The 17,743-nt window shown below is 38.7% G+C and overlaps 1 protein-coding gene across 7 annotated transcripts in view; it reads right to left on the bottom strand.

The window, feature by feature from the left end:
• Positions 1-17,743, bottom strand: part of PTPRM (protein tyrosine phosphatase receptor type M) — a 442,831-nt gene that overhangs the window by 10,346 nt on the left and 414,742 nt on the right. For all 7 annotated transcript variants that reach the window (XM_021525180.3, XM_021525188.3, XM_021525183.3 and 4 more), the window contains 6 exons: positions 11,740-11,856; positions 7,405-7,559; positions 6,937-7,072; positions 6,188-6,337; positions 5,547-5,720; positions 2,668-2,799 (listed from right to left, as the gene is read on the bottom strand). In XM_021525180.3, the coding sequence (XP_021380855.1) occupies positions 2,668-2,799; positions 5,547-5,720; positions 6,188-6,337; positions 6,937-7,072; positions 7,405-7,559; positions 11,740-11,856 (864 nt within the window). The remainder of the gene's footprint in view (positions 1-2,667; positions 2,800-5,546; positions 5,721-6,187; positions 6,338-6,936; positions 7,073-7,404; positions 7,560-11,739; positions 11,857-17,743) is intronic.

Below are 17,743 nucleotides of genomic sequence, written 5' to 3'. Positions count from 1 at the left end.
TAATTTATACTAGGAAAGGCACATAAATTCTCAAACCTCAGGATTTAACTTTCACATGTTTCACCCGTGACCGATGATATTGGCTAATATTAGCATTGCTTTAAACTTCCAATAATTGCTTAATTTCATCTTATTAGCAACACCTAAAAATATTAATTATGCTTTCTTCAGTTCTCAGAAAAAATTACTTCTAGGTATCTAAAGATCACAAAGTAAAATTACTATTATCTTGCATGGTTTTAGTGTCTAATAATATGACAATGGCTTAATCCAGGGAGCAATTACCATCTGTGTTAATACTTTAAACATTGAATCAACACTTTGCAAGAAGGTTTTTGAAGCTAGAATCTGCCTGTCCATTTTTTTTTTCATGAAAATCCTAATGATTTTTTTTTTTTTTTGCCAGGGATATTTAGAGCAGTTTGAGCATGTAGCTTTTGTAAGCATTCACCAAAATTAAATATGAACTCATGAAAATTTGTTTGCTTGCAGAAGTATTGATGTCATATTTGGAACTTTTTATTTCAATCAGTAAAACAGCTGTGGTCTTCATTCTGCTGCATTGCTGTTGGTGATCCAGAGCTGAGCTGACAAATCACATTTACTCCAGATGTTGTTTTGCATTTCTTACAATACTTAGTCCTCAACAAAGCTGTTTAGAGATGACTACATTTTAGGAAAACATAATCATTTACTACACCAATTAAAAAAGAAAATCGGGTCTGATTTGCATGAGATCACTTTAACAAGTTAAACCCAGAAATTTTTAGCAGGAAAATATATTTTCATTTTTTTTAAACCCTCCCTATGATGTGGTCTCCTGAGACAACTGCTTTCCAAATATTGTCTAAATCTTACATAATTTTTTATTATGAAATATGCTGGTGTACAGGACAGCAAAATGCAATGCATAAAACTGTTGCAAATGCCAGTGCTCAGAACATTTAACATATGCACAGATTAGTACACATCTTTCATATGCACAGGAATACAGTTCTAACAGATCCCTAAAAAATGCTTAAATGATAATAAGCAGAGCTGTTTGCTGGGGTTTTAGGAAGCTATGATTTTCAAGTTCTAAAGAAACCGAAAGCATTTAAGTCTGTGCATTTTGCATGCAAGCGATGCTAGCAACTCTCTCCAAGTCAGAGCCACTGTGAAGGGTTGAATTTCATTTCCCAATAGAGCACAACAATCCACATAAATGGTAATATCTAAACAGAACTGTAAACACTTCATATACACATAAATAATAATCATAACAGTAATTATTAATAAATCTGAATGTAATGTGTGTTTTTAATAAGCTTTGCCCTCTCTCCACTTCTGTTTGCTCTTAGGGTTTTGAGATTTATTCCTAATGAAAATATTGTTACTTGCATTAAGAGGTAAAAGGTTTAACATACTGCAGAGGCAGGTGCATTAACTGCATATCCCAATAGCTTTTAAATCCTGTGAGGCTAATACATGCTTGGAATAGCCATGCCCTATTGTAAATTCAAAACACAGCCAACAAATTAAAAAACACTCTGTTCAGCAGTCCCTAACAGTCTGTCTCCCTTGAGTCTTTCCTTATTCACTCAGAAAATAATCTTAGATTCATGAATAAAAGTTCTGTCTTTCATTTCTATTTTTCCTCCTGGTAGATGGTGCAGGGCTTAGAATCAGAATTTCAGTCTTTAAAACAGTGTGTTTCTTTGAAAGACCAGAAGGAAAATCAGTGTCTCTTAAAAACAAATTCTACATGTTAAAAAGAAGAGGAAACATTTTTTTTTATGTATGTGCAATACCAAACAAAGCTAAAAAGATTCTTGATCATTAAATGACCTACAGTCTGCTCTAAAAAATTAGAATTGCTCTTAACCAATAATTAACAAATATGTACATATTAAGAACCCAGATTACCACCACATTATTCCAGCAGAGGGCTGGTGCAGTTTGTTGGAACTAAGGAAATTGTATCTTTGTAAGAACTTAGAATTGTGCAGTTGTGAACCAGGCTCTGGGACACTTAGTGATTAATCCTAGTGATTAAATTGCCAACCAGAAGGTTCGGTTTTCCAATTTTCTGAACAACATGTACAGCATGTGCAACTCTTTTGTTAGGTAATTACATTCTCCTACACGTTTCATTGCCCTCTTTTCTCTTTCAAAGGATGCTTAGTCTCTAATCTTTAGCTCCTCTCTCTTAGTTTACTTCCTATCTCCTTGCTAATGACATCATTTTTGTGCAACACACAACACAGATTTTCACACTGGGAGCACCTATTCCCTGATAAGGAGACTAAGGTGATTGACCTGTTTCAGGCAGGCTTAGGAATAGCTGTTGGCTTCTGTTTATGATTTTGGCCACTAGAGCATGTTTCAGACTTGAGTCAGAATTCTACAACCATAATTTTTGGATTTTAGCAGCCCTTTCCAAAACATGTTCTCTTAGAATAAATTACAGGTGCATGTACTTAGGTGTGTGCACACTAACATTTTGGAGGAGAAGCTGCCTGTCTGATTTATTCCTCTTCCCCTATGAGTATCTGCAAGCTACAAATCAATATTTTAGTGTGTAAGTATTTAGTGTTGTTTTTCCAAAACTAATTACATCCTAAAGCTGTTCTGAAATGCTGAGGCACCAGTATTCCTCTTTTAAATTACGAATTTTTCTGGACTTACTTGTGCAGGATCCACATCATTCAACATAACTACTGAAGTGCAGTGATAATCTAGGACCAGCCTCCAGAAATCTTTGACAGTATTTGGTAAAGGATGCTGTGTAACTATAAAAGCTGATGGTTGCTTGTAGCTCTGCAAAGAAGTAACAAGATGATGAGAAGAATGGCAAGAGAGAAAAATCCATTTAGCAGAATGTCAGTCATAGCCCCAAAACTTCAGGACTGAAAGCATTATTTCTATTTTCTGTATAATTAATATATTGTTTTCAGCTCTTTCCTGAGATCTTATATGCTTCAAAGTTAATAAACTGTATTTGGGCAGGATATAACTTCTGCAAATGTTATATTTCTAAAATGTATTTCATGCCACAGGCATAGAGTAAAATCATCAGAGGCTTTTGCTTCCAATGTAACTCCTACAAGATTCTGAGCAACGGATTGTTTTGAGCTGTTAATGGACAGATTAATCTCGGCTGTTTGCATTTAGCTCTAAATTTGAATGACGCCTGTGAAAGGAAATATCTAGTTATTCTTCAGAAATATTGTTGAAATTCTGGTCTATCTGACAGCAGCGAAGATACCCAGGGGATAAATTTCAGTGCTCTTTGTTTCTTTTAGTACCAGAGTATGTCATTGACTGAGCTGTTTGCTGGAACTTTTCCACTGTGGATCTCAAAACAGCATTTTCACTTACATCCTTAGAGTGCTGAAAGCTATCGTGGCCATACTGGGGCAGTTGTTGGGAGGGGGTGCCACTGCCTTCATTAAGGAGGTGGAAGTCTCTGCAGGCCTCAAACTGAAGCATTGGCACCACAACAGAAATCCAATCAGATCAGCTACTGCAGGCAGATGGTTGGATTCCTGGGGCTGTCCTGTGCAGGGACAGGAGTTGGACTTTGACTAGGCAGGTGCCAAGAGGATGGTGCCAGACTCTTTTTGGTGGTGCCCAGTGAAAGGACAAGGAGCAATGGCCATAAGCTAAACCACAAGAAGTTCCAACCTCAAGGTGAGGAGGAATTTCTCTATACTGAGGGTGGCAGAGCACTGTAACAGGCTGCCGAGGGAGGCCATGGAGTCTCCCTCTCTGGAGACATTCAACATCCACCTAGACACGTTCCCGTGTCACCTGCTTAGGGGTGACACTGCTTGGGGGTCAGTCCACATGATCTCCAGAGATCTCTTCCAACCCTAGCAATTATGGGATTTGGTGATCCTTGTAGTCCCTTCCAACTCAGGATATTCTATGATTCTATGATCATTCTTTTAACAGACAGACACTGAGGAGACCACAGAAAATGATTCCACTGTCTTTTGGGTACAGATGCAGACATGCAAAATTTTGGTTCTTTGTTTCAGCACATGGCAACCAGCAGGTAATGATGCTGCTCCTACATTAGGCAGCTGCTTTCTATCCTACAGGTCCTGCCTTGCTGGAAGTTTCATGCAGATGAGAGACGTCCAAAGGGGTCTCCATTAATCACTCAATTAGAAGCCTCAGCAGTTCTTATGGGAAAACTATTCTCAAACTCATTCTGATACTGAATAATAAAAACTACGCTGGCTACCCCTTTTTCTTGAAGTGAGCTCTAAAAGGCTTACATGAGGTGATTCAACAACACTTCAATGGATTCAAGAGGAGAGGGGGAAACACTTAATCTTGCTTGCTGGAGATTGAGTGTTTAGAGACATGGACAAATGTCTGCTCTTGTCCATCAGTGCAGGGATGCTGCAGAAGCATACTTCAGATGGAAAGCAACCCAAATCATGTCCTCCCTTGTAGCCTTTTGCCCAGACACAGGTCTGTATGTAGCCCATCATTTCAATAGTGAAGAAGGCAAGCATCTTATTAAGGCCCTGCTCTTTCTGAGCATTAGTTAATTCACAGAACAAAACAGTACTGAAGTCTCCAGGAAAGAAGACAAGGTAATGGCACAGTCACAGACCACAGATTAAGGCAGTTCTGTTCTAATATGAAATGTCATTGACCTACCGTGAGAATCTAGACGAGTCAATTACTTCTGTTCTCAGTTTTTCTACATAGATAAACACAAAGACAAATTTTCCTCCATTTTCACAGGAGTGTTTTGAACTTTGGCTTATTTTAGGAAAAAGCTTTGAGAACTTGGAAGGAAAGAAATGAAAAAACTGCAATAAACTGTTATTACTCTAGCTTCACTTTTTAAAAAGGCCATTTACAATGTGTTCCTTCCTTACTAACCTCTGTTTTCCTGTTGTTTATGTGTTTGACAACCATAATGACTATGGCTGTAAATTGTCAAAAATAGGCTATAAATATCTACAGACTGTAAATGCAGTTTAAGTGACTTTTTACTGTTACTCCATTACAAGGATTACAATTGCCATAGATGCATTTGGGAAAAAACTCCACACACACATGAAGAGGAACCATTCATTCAAACAGAAATAAACAGGAAGGCTGAAGTAATGGCTTGTGTACTATCTTGTGTTGACAGACAATTATTTTTTTTGTTAATTACCATTTAAATTATAAACAGAGGGAACTGAAATATTGCTGCAAACCTTATTATTCTATTTAACTGCCTGTATCTCTTAATAGGTAACTCTTGTTTTCCTAGGCCAGATGGTTAAAAATTCAAGCACTAGGGAGAAATCCAGACACATTTAATTTATCAAAACTCCCTGAATTGCTCTCTGAGCATGGCTTTGGAACTTTGGCTGTGACATAACATATGTGTGATCCTAAATGTACTTGGAAGTTTAAAGATTTTGTGCCATGCTTCTGGGAAACAAAACAAGCTAGAAGGTTTTCCTTCTTATGTTGACTCCATTTTCTAGCACGGCTCAGTTTGGAGGGCTGCTTATTGCCTTTTTATTATTAATGATGTGGTGGAGACTTACATCCATCAGTGCAGCATTGATGTAGTTACTGCTTTCCCCATCTATCGTGATGAGGAAAGGCAGGCATCTGTCTGGAGGCAGCACATCCATACAGCGATTCTTTTCGTGGTTTCGTGGCAAAAGAGCGATGCTGCAATCTTCAACACGCAGTGTTGGAGTCACCATATTTAAAGTCTTTCAGAGAGAGTAAACAATGCAACGGAAAAATTAACACAGCAGTGAAAGCAACCCAAAATATTTAAGAATAGATCAGCTCAGCATTCAGCTTCAGTGGGAATCAATATGCAGAGAAATGAAAACACATCACAGTCAGCAGGGTTTGGAAGCACAGAAATCCTGGAAGCATACTATTATGAAAAATAACCTCAAAGACAGCTGTAGAGTAGCCTGCCTTCTGGAGAAAGGACAGTGGAAGCACTGACATACTTCCCTTGAATAAGAAGAATATTTTACTACTATCCCACTGCATTATTTTATGATTCAGCATAACTCAGTAGAGATGTGTGACAGGTTATTTTCCCTTTTCTGCCGTCTTTCCCTCCTAGACCTGTTACAAAATTCATATGGCTATAAAAACTTAAACAGAAGTCTTTACTATAGTTGAACTCTACAGTTTCTAAGCAATGTAAGCCACTACTTACCCTAAATTCCTCTTTGATCTGGCTGGAGTTTGTTTGAGGATCTAGTTTATTCATTTCATAGTAAGCAGACCTAACTTGAGAAGCTGGAATAGATGTGTCCCCACAAAGACAGGCTTCCAGGATAGCATCATGGATGAATACATATTGCTCCTGGTTAAGCAATTAAAATAGATAGTTACTGACATGAACTGCATAGGCCATTAGTATTTTGGTAAATAAAATGTAACAAGTAATATGGTTGCTACTTCACTATTCAGTTTACCAGCACTGAAGCAAGACCAGAAGCAACAAGCACAGTTTATAAAACCTTATCCCACTCATTCAGAAATGAATATATAAAGTTTGGCTTAAACTAACTACAAGTAGTTAGAGAAGTGCAGTAACACTCTGTAACAAAACTCAGAATGTTTCTGGTTTCCTCATTCCTCTGGGTGGTTTTGTAGGTGCTAACATGAAACTAAGCCTCAACAAGATGTACTCTAGAATGAATCCTTCCCAGAGAGGAAACATTCCCGATTTTCCTTATTTTTTCCTTATATTTTAAGAACTAAGGAAACTTGCAGTGACCCTTCATTGAAGCATAACTGTGTGCTTGTTTGGGCAGGGGCTCTTCAGGTTTGTGCTGAGATTATTTTCTTCATTTGACTGAGTAAACAACTTTCTGGAGGGTGTCAACTACAAAGCTCTAGCTTTATGGGCCAGAAGAGTCTTTTTTCTTGCAAAGCTGTATTCCAGTAGAGAAGCAATACCTCAGTCTGCACCATGTTAACCCTCCGGGATCGAAGCTCTCTCACGCAATTATAGATGTCTACAACGCCTTCTCGTTCTGCCATATCTAGCATGATGTCAATGACAATGAAGCATCCAGTTCTTCCAGCACCAGCACTGAAGTAGAAGAAGAGCACAGTTAATGTGCAGCAGTTTATTAGAAATGTAAAAGGTCTAAGGGTTCATCTTAGAGGTGCTTGATCAATTGGATAATTACTGAAATCGAGCTGGGCATTTGCAGGACTTCAGACTCAACATTTTTACTCTCATTTACATATTGTATATGTGTTTGTTATATATACAATATATATATTCTTGTTTACAGTTAATTTTTGAGTACACCTCCAGTGGCTTCAGCAGCCCGTGTAGGGAATACACAGTAAAGGAGAACCAAAAATAGGTCTTGAGTTTAATGCAAACCACAACTGAGATATTTCTGTTTTACCTACCTGCAGTGAACAACCAGAGGCCCAGCATTTGGTGGACTCTTGGATTTGACCTGCCGTACAAAGCCCAGCAGGCCCGTGGCATGGTATGGGACACCATGGTCCGGCCAGCCCGTGAAGTGGAACTGGCGTATTTCCCGAATCTCATGAGCACCTCTCTGTTGGAAAGACAAGGGTTGAAATCCTCAAAAGCCTGAGCCTTGCTGAAAAGCATCTCCTACCAACACAATCTGTACAGATTGCTGTAGAGCTTCCTCATAGAAGGAGAGCTCACAGGTCAGGTATTCAAAGCCTTCCAACAAAATTAAGTAAGCAAGCACTAGGCTGGTCAGAAACTTTAAGCAACGAGAGAAATGCTCATCTCTACATTACTGTGGCCTTAAGATGCATGCCATGATCACAGAACAGGTCAGCAGCAAGGCTGAATACGAGCACAGATGACTTTTTTATTCCCACTGCCCTCCACAGGGGTTTTGCTGCTGACTTCAGGGCACTACAGCTTCAGCATAATTTTCCTTATCATTTGTCTCCTTCACTGGTCTGAAAGAAAAAGCTGAATAATAGGAAATCTTTCTGCACCTTCAATCATAGGGGTAGTGTTTGTAGCCCTCCACATGCTCACCCTTCAGGTGATTTACCACAGTCTACAAGGACATGGATATGGTGAGACAGGTATGAATGAGAAGCTGATTGTGTAAGTAATTTCCCATGTGACTTTTGGGAGCAGTCTAGATATTAGAAGTGTGTATGCTAAGTTTTATTTTCTTACAGCTTGTATGTTTCCTTCCCCCTCTAAAAATGTATCTTGCCAGTATTTTATTCTTATTAGAAATCCACAGACTGGAGGCCATCATAAACAGTTCATAAGCAAACAGCAAAATTATGGCACATCATGTCTATGCTGGACTAAATGTCAACAATATTAGTAACTGCTAGTTTACAGTTTTTTTTCTTAAAGATATATTTCCTGTCTTGAGATGGTTTTCATATAAAAGATTTTATTCTCTTTGAATAATAAGTAATATAAGCTTCCTAATTTACTGCTATTATGCATTAGTCTGGTATTTTCAGTGGTGAAAAATTTTGGACATGCCAGTGCTACAGGACTAGAGAGGACTTAGTGTATGCTGGAGTCTTTGATGCTCTGACCCTGTTGGAGACAGGGTATCTGCTCACAGGAACAGCTCATATCCCCTGGAAATTGACACAAAAAGACAGGCAAGGGAGAGGATTAAGAGCATATGAGACAATGGTGTGGACTGAGGAGATCACACCCTTGAAACAGAAACTACCTAATATCCTAAAAACCAATTTTAAAACATAATGAAATCCAGGAATAGACAAAACAATCTACATTTTAAGACAGTCGAGCAATCACATTCGAATACCATTTGGTCCCTGCTCTCCAGGGATTTTAGAGCGTGTTAGTTAACACATCTCTGCTACTGTAAGCAAGGCCTTCAACTCTGTAAATAGCCCTGCTTATGTGAAGGTAGTGCCTCAAACACTTTTATATTACTTGTAGCAACTGCCCATGATCCCCAAAGAAACAAAGATGCCATAGAAAAAAAAACAGTGCCATGACTATACAGGTTGAGGACTGGCTGCTACACAGATCAGGTTGTGTTCTGCACATCCTCTGCCTTAGTTGTGAAAAGGCTGTCTGTCAGGCTGACTGCATTTTTGTCTGTCATTGTTAACAGCTCCTTAGGAAAGGTTTTGCATATAGGATACTTTTATAATGAGTTTTCTTAATATATCTACGTAGGAGTGATTTTTATCTCTAGCTTTCCTGTTGGTTTCTAAACCCAAAATAGCACACAACTGCATGAATCATAAAAGCATGTGCTCATCTGGGAAAGACTATACAGCTGAAACAAACAGAAAATGGTGTACAGTGCTAAACCCTAGGATGTTAAAGAATTCTACAAAAACTTATGCTGCTTCTGTATGTTACTATTCATGCATGACTTATTCCTCTGAGTTAACTGTTGTGCTGTACAGAAATGGCTCCAAAGGAACTGCTTATTCACACAATGCAAAGCATATCTAGGAAACAGTCTTCAAAATCAGACTGCACTTTTGGCTTCAATTTTCTCAACATTATCCCCCTATTACTCAACATCCATTAAAAAAACCCCGAAAAAACAAACCAAGACTCAAGTAAGTGATCAACTTGTCTTCAAGCAAATCAACTTCTAAATTGTACTTTATGGGCAGGTATGAGATGTTCATCAACAAACAGAAAAGACGGTCAAAAGGGACTAGAGGCCTTGGAGAATTTGATTCCTCTGATTTTTTGAACTTCTATGAGGTACCTGCAGGCTGCAATTAGATCCTCCTTACCCATCCTTCTCACCTCTACCACAATGGACAAGACCACTTCTCTTAACTCCACCCTTGCAGTTCATATGTACTAAATCTTTAATGATTCTGGATTTCAGATGCTGTCCCCAGAAGTTGCACTGTACTGACACAGGGGGTTAGACCTCTGCAATTTTTTCCTGTTGAATTACTGTAGTTCCTGTTACTGAAATCTGCAAATCCTTTGGAATGGAGGCTGCAGTGTTGTTACAATACCACCTTTCAATTAGTATTATCTGCATGTTTGCTTAGGGTGCTCTCTGTCTCATCATGCACCTTGACTTAGGGACAGTGAAAAGTACCAATCTCAGTACATCAAAAATATAAATCTGTGAGAATTATGGTGAAAAAAGATGTACAGACTTGATGTTCCAGTACCAAAAACATGGAAAATAGAGTAAAAACAAATGTACTTTACTCAAACTACAGTGACACTGCTTTTAGGGGCTTACTGAAAAACTACCAACTATTAAAAAGCAGTGTCTAAATGAAATCTTTTCAGATGGAGATTTTTAAAAAGAAATAAAATGTTTAGTGCCTTTTATCTCTATCTGTTCTAATGCACTTATTCAAGACAGTTTGGTTATGTTCAACTGTAAAATCCTCTAGGTCTTTTCTTCAGACCCAGTTAAGAAGCAAAAAGCTAACATCAAAGCATGAGCTTAAAATTTGCAGAATAGAAATCAACCAGTGCTTCAACTACTTCAAAGTGCAGCCAACATTTCTCATCTATTTATTAAAAATACCTAAATGCAAGGAAACAACAGGCTTGAGTGAATTCAGTCTACAATATGTATAGTGGTAAACATGATACAATATTTCAATTCATTCAAGCCACGTAATTCTATTATCATTATCCTTAGGTTGCTGTATTGATGCATATTTAAGTATTAGATTGAAGAATAAAACAGGAAAAAATCCCTAATTCCTTTGTTACTCTGGACGTGTGTACAGAGACCCTGTGGGGTAGTCTTTTTGGCAGTTTCAGGTGCCTGGGTGCAGGATTCTTTGATGCTAAATATTATGTTCTTCAAACCCATAAATGAATACTAATTCATCATTAGAGAGAACCAATAAATCATGGGTACTGCAACTAAATCAAAAGAAGCATTCTAAGCTAATTAGTTGAAAATCTACTCATGGTGATGGAGCATTACTTTGGTGTGCCATTAGGAACATCTAGTCTTATCAAGGAGGCCCTTTCCTTGGTGTTCTGCAACTCAAATAGGTTCTGATACATACAAGTAAAACATTTCTGTTCTTTAATGAATTCTGAATGAAACTGCTGAGTAGTACAAGATGCATGGTACACTTCACTGTTGACTGACCCTGCGTGTTCTCACTTTCAGTGAGTATCTTATTTGTTATTTCTATGTTTTCCATATATTGCAGCTGGGGAACTGCAAGATCTACAGGCTACAAAGCATCAAACAAATGCATGGCATTCCTCTAACAAACTAATACAACACACTGATTGGAACTCTCCAAGTGAGGATGGATTCCAGGTGAAAAGAGGAATTGCCTTAAGAACAGCAATTTGTTACGACTCTGTCTCGGCAGACCAGGCACACCCTGGCCCAACAGAAAATCGTATTCTCTACCACAGACTTCTGAATAATGCTGCATGCAGCCTCTGGTACAGACAGAAAATGATATTGGGGAACATAAGATGGTAAAGCAGCACAAATGTGTTTTTCAATTGATTGCTGGGAGGGAGGCTTCGATTTCTCCTAGGCAAGGAACATCACTTTTTCTAACTCAGGCAGGGGCCAACAGTGATGAAAAGCACAGAACAGTTGCTGCATTTGAAGAAGAAAAACACAGATTACCATAAGAGGGCGGTAGTTGTTTACCCAAAAATACCTACAAACTCAGGATGTCAGTCAAAAGATTTAACTTTCCCTTGCTGAATCTGTATGTAAGTTACTCTGGCAGATACCAATGTATTTAAAAAAACTGAATTTGGAAACTTACCTTTTCTACAGCAAATGTTCGAATCACATATTCAGCCAGCAGCTCCGTTTCTATTAGGGTAACTTTAATGTCTTTATATATCTCTGTGTCATCTGGCCAGTATTTGCAGCATTTGACCTTTAAAAAATACAAAAGAAATTAAGGTTCATTTATTTTAGAAGGTTCATACAGAATCCATTTTGCATTCTGTGCAATGATTTCTGATTTAAAGTGCAATCATGCACAGAACAGTCACATTTTCTGCACCTGTAAATGTTTGAGGGACATTGCCTCTTCTCTTTCTAAGACAGCTTTCAGAGTTTCACACGAGCTTTTTGTTGTGCTTAGTGAAGTAAGGCAAATTTGTTTGGAGCACAAAGGGTATTTATGCCCTGCACCGTTCTGTTCTGGTAACTGTTCATTTCCTGTGCTTTCCAAAGCATAGTGTACCCAGAAGGACAAATACCACCAGAAGATTTTTCCCCAAGCTCCACTTGTTGATTTGTCTCAAAAATACTTTTCTACCTTCTAAAACAAGTGTTTTGCAGACAGGAAGGAGACCTCATGGTAGTTCACAGCTTTCTGATGAGGGGAAGAGGAGGGACAGCCACTGATCTCTGTGCTGACCAGTGAGGGACCGAGGGAATGACTTGAATCTGTGTCAGGGGAGGCTTGGTCTGGAAAAGGTTCTTCCCCCAGAGGGTGGCTGGGCACTGGAACAGGCTCCCCCCCAGGGAAATGGTCACAGCACCAGCCTGACAGAATTCAAAAAGCATTTGGACACTGCTTTCAGGTACATGGTGTGACTCTTCAGGATGGTGCTGTGCAGGGCCAGGAGATGGACTTTGATGATCCTTGGGGATTCCTTCTAACTTAAGATATTTATTTTATGATTCTCTATTTTTAGAAAACCACCTGTTTTCTCAGATTAACTTTCCAAAGGAACTGATGAGAGGTCAAATAGCAAAATTAAGGGCATGAAGTCAAGAGTTGAGTTTTATGCCCAGGCTTTAACTATTATAACTCTACATAGCTTAACTACTAATTCATGGGATAACGCTAAACATCATGGGTAGGATTCATCTCACTTAGCTCAACTTAAACTGCTATTTTTTAAAAGTGGGTGTTTTGAGGATTGTATATGATGATGTAAATAGCTGACAGACTTAAGAATTTTCTCCTCCTTCCCATTTGTGTGGACAAAGTAGTGGGCTGGGAAGCTAACACATTACTTACATCTCTGTTTTACTCTGCTTTATCATGGTAATAGCTATGCTATCACCACTGCATCTGGCCATCATCCAGTAGTGCAGTATGTGCTAGGAGTGGCATCTGTTATACATCTGCTGCATGGAACAGTTTCTCTCTTTCTCTCACCAAAGGGAAAATTTAAAATTATCTTTTAATACATGTAAATCTAGTTTACCTAAATATGCACTTAAATGAGTCAGGTACAAAAACCTGAGCACTTTAAATATTCAATGGAAAACTGATTAAAAAAATAAACTTCATAACTGATAAGAGTATTTTTCAGACCTATTTTCACATAAAAATATTTTGATTACTACCATGTTTAATCCTGAGCAAAAGGTAAAACAGATGAATGTATGTATAAGCATACATTGAAAACTGTAATGCAGGATTCAAATGATTTATTTATACAAACTCCAGGTTCAGTATAGAAAGGAATATGCAGAGAATCAAACCCTGTCCTGTCAAGAAGAAAGCACATTTTCTTAAGCAATTGTTTCCAATGTCACTGATAATTGTGTTCAATCCTTCTTTACTGTCTGGATAGATGGGAGGTCTTGCCACATCACAGCAGTGGCATTGGCTGATAAAATAAAAAGTTTGTCCAGGCAGGGTCAGTAGTTCTGGCCCTTTTTCTGGCTCATTAGCAGGATAAAATTTAAATTTGAATAGAAATGAGTTGAAGGTATGGCAAAACGCAGCCCTACATCAGGATCCTCTTCAGAGAAAAAGAGTAGCCTGGTCAAAAGCCCCGGCTCCCAGCCACAAAATTATACAAGCATCCTAACAGCTTGTTCCTGCTTACACAGCTGATGTAAAGCTCCTCAAGCAGAGCTGAAGTTCAGGGTAGATTTATAAGCAGGTTTTTATTTATTTTTGTGGGCTTGCCTTCAGACCTAGTAACCACAATAGTATTTGCTAAAAAAAATTTCTTTATAGTCTTTATATTTCATCTGGTATTAAGGGTGGTTTCAGGAAAACTGGCAACATCAAGTTCCCTTCCATGGTGAGAGGCTTGGAGCTGGGACCCTGGACAGTGCTTGGCACTCCTGTAACAGGGCAAGGGTAGCAAGACTTCTCCCCCCACCATGCTCCAGAGCCAGAAAGCTGACAGGATGCCAGAGAGATGAAGGATTCCAATCAGCCAAGGACCAAGCTGAGGGCCATTCCTAGGATTCCTAACAACAGGCTCTCTGACAAATGCGTATTCATCTCTGAAACATATCCATCCAGTGTAAGCAATGAATAAACATTTCAAAAGCATTATACATTGCTGCAAGCAGTTTAGTAGTTACTGCTGCTATCTATTGTTGCATCTACTTGATATTTATTCAGATCTTATTTTGTTCAGATGTATTTCCAAAATTCCTCTCACAGAAGCTAAGTGAAAAACATTGAATGCTCATTGTTTTGTCTGTGTTGTTATAATAATCCAGAAAATTCGCATTGTTCAAATCCCTCAGGCCAGCAAACTGACCCTTTTACAGTCATTGCCAGAAGCTCTTAGAAACAGGGTTTTCTCACCTATGGCTAAGATGACTTTTTGACTCTTCATGAAGAGTAAGACAATTCACACTGCCTCTGGGCTGGAGCAACACACTGACAACCCCTCCTCTGGAGCTGATTCCCTTTTCCTGCCTGTTCACATAACTGTTCCATAGGTGGAATCTGAACCACACAGAGAGGGCCAATGCACGTAGGAGGGGAGCAGCTGCAGCCGTGATCCCAGGCACAGCACTGCTCATCAGCAAGGCTCTTGGTTGCTAACTTTAGCCTCCTTTCTTTCTGATGGGTGCCTGCAATCCTTGAACAGCTCTAGTTTAGCAAAATAAACAATTGCGGGGGGCTGGGACTCAACCTTGGCTGAATTAAATTGCTCTTTCATTGAAGGAAAACATACCTGTTTCTAACTTGATAAGTCCAGACTGTCTGGATTACAGCTAAGAACTAGGGACAATTCAGAAAGAACAATTTAGAAGAGCAGTCTCTATGTTCTTATGCCTCAACTGCTGGATTTGATTCCACTCTATTTTAAACCTTATTTAAGATGATACAGTGGAATAATTAGGGAAGCACTGGGAGATGTTGCACAGAAGTTATAGCCTTTTGTGCCTCATGCAGCTTGGGCCGCCGGGGATTTCTTACTCTGCTGCACAGGGGATTTTGGGCACGGAGCAGACTGGAGCTAAGCAGAAGGATCCATGACAACACAATTTCCTGAAAACTCTCCCAAGTGGAATAGGGGCTGTGAAAGCCATGGGAACCATGCCAGAATTCAGTCAGAGACACAGACCAACTGATGATTCACTCTCTAGCAAAGGAAAAAAGGCCCAAACCCAACTTTATTTTAATTCAGACTTTTCTCCTACTTCTGGCTCTTGTTCTGCAATGCTCTGCACATGCTGAGCTCTGGGCTTGAGAATTCCATGGACTCCTGGTGAACCAAAAGTCAAGTAAATGCATAAATATCCATCTCCCATCTACTCTAGGACCACCCAAATAATTGCAAAGGTGTCTTAAAGACAGAAGTAGATTAACTAGTGTAAATCAAAATCACATTTATAAATGCTTATTGGATCAGGGCCTTTATTCGTAAAAGAAAAGACAATTGCAACAAAGTAGAATATGGTTTTACTCATTAAATATGAGAAACACTGCTGGTAGCATATGTTCAATTTTTCTTTTTAGCACAGCTTTAGCTACCATATCTTGATGAATCTCTTCTATTTTATAAACATTTGGTATGTGTTTTACAAAAAAGTCTTACTAACAGAAGGTTTAACTAAATAATTGATACATGATTCCTGAACTAAATATTAAATGCACTAGATCTCTTTTTTTCCACACAGTTGCTACCATAACAGTAAGTATCGTCCACAAAGCAGAAAACATAATTTTGAAATCTCATCTGAGCAGAATTATAATTGAGAGTTTGTTCACATACACCCCACATTTATATCCTACCAACATGCCAAAAAATACAGATGTTCATCACAAGATGAGATAAAAGGATGATTGCCAAAGACATAATGAAAATGCTCTGGTTTAATCTATTCATCCCAAGGTACACTGTCCAATTGTTTCAAACATGTTTATTTTACTAATAATTTTAGAAATGTGGAGAAGAGAATTTTACCTACTTTCACCCTCTAGTTCCATCCCCCAGTAAAATACTCTAATGTGTGAAACTTAGAATTAAAAATGAAGGTGGAAAGTTGTTGTTGCTAGTTCTAAATATAACAAATAATGTAGGCTGTGGAAGGCTAATGAACACAAATTGTGACTTCCAAAGCTGTATATTTAACCATTTGCAATGTGACACATGTAGCTAAAGGCAGTAGGAAAGTCAGGACAGTAATTCATTTGCCTAGAATGTTGGAATAGGAGTAATATTACAGGCTTAATATGTGAGCTGGCTGTGAAATACACTTTGCAGTCCATACAGAACAGTTTAAATAACACTGATTATTCAAAGTTTCCTATTGCCTTTGATTCTGAAATATTCTTTGCAAAAGGGTCATATATATAACTGACTATACCCTGCATGGATTATCATTAGGGAAGAGCAGTATTATACATTATAATCTAAAATTAATCCTGAACTAAATAATGATGATAAGTCAGACATAAATTTTGAAGTGAAACCTCTTGGCTATAAAATGAAACAGCCAACCATGCTCACTGGGTAAAATTTTTAACAGATTTTACAGATGTAGCTCGGATAACAGATACTTTTACTTGGCTGACTTGAACTAGAAGAACATCCAATAATTGGAAGTATTTTTACTTAAATACTTCTCAAACAAAAAATGTATTACAGTATAAGAACATTTTATATGTTATAAAAGAACCTTTGACGGAAGATAAAACCCAGCCTTTCTTTTTTTTATTTTCTTTTGTTTGCTTTTGAACAGTCTGTTATTAGTTTTATACCTCATTCTGCAGTTTTCTAAAAGAGGTGTGGAAGACTATAGAGAAATACAATATTTGAGATACTGTTTGGCACCATCAGATAAATGGGTCTCTGTGAAGTCAGCCAGAAGTCTTGTTGTTCACAGCTGCCAGGGTGGGGACAGATGTCTCCATGAAGTTTACCAGCTCAGTCTAACTTCCTGGGACGACTCAGAGCTGACACAGTTCTCCACCTTCTGCTGCTCCAACAGTGCAGCCCTAAGTTGCCTGGCGGGTGCACTCTCATTCAGCTTCTGTCCAGAAGAGCTGGTTTTCTGGACATGTCCAGCAGCAGCCATAAAGAATGCTTTCCATCTGAAAAAATGAGTGTGACCCTTTGTTCTTAAGACTTAGGTATACTGTTAGCATGCCATCAACCTGGCAGAGTGGGTTAGATGCAATTAAGATGACAGGCCTAACCTATGGTGTGGCCTTCTTTTGACTATAGAGAAGATTTGGTCTAGAAGAGCTGCCTTAGGGTAAGGCAACACAAAGTAAAACTGTTCCAGCATTCCTGCCTACACTGTTAATACCAACAGAGGAATATGGATTGTCTCTGTTGCATTGCTTATGTTTAGGCAATTTTGTGCACCTCAGTACAGCCCTACAGAAGAAAAGCTGAGCACAGAACACATGAGAAGGGTGGTCCATGCCAAGATGAAGGATAGTTAGCTAGAGCTCCTCAAAGCCTGTCTTAATTCCTGACACAACTGTGAAATCATGGCTCTGTTTCTTAGATCCTGTGCTCCAAGGACCTGATGTGTCTGCATCGAGCAGCCCAGCCTGTGCTCTGAACCATGCTTCCATTCCAAGATCAAAATCA

This window comes from Lonchura striata, chromosome 1 (assembly GCF_046129695.1).
Source record: "Lonchura striata isolate bLonStr1 chromosome 1, bLonStr1.mat, whole genome shotgun sequence".
NCBI classification, from domain to species: Eukaryota; Metazoa; Chordata; class Aves; order Passeriformes; family Estrildidae; genus Lonchura; species Lonchura striata.
The sequence above is the reverse complement of the archived record's forward strand: the minus strand, read 5'-3'. Positions and strand labels throughout refer to the sequence as shown.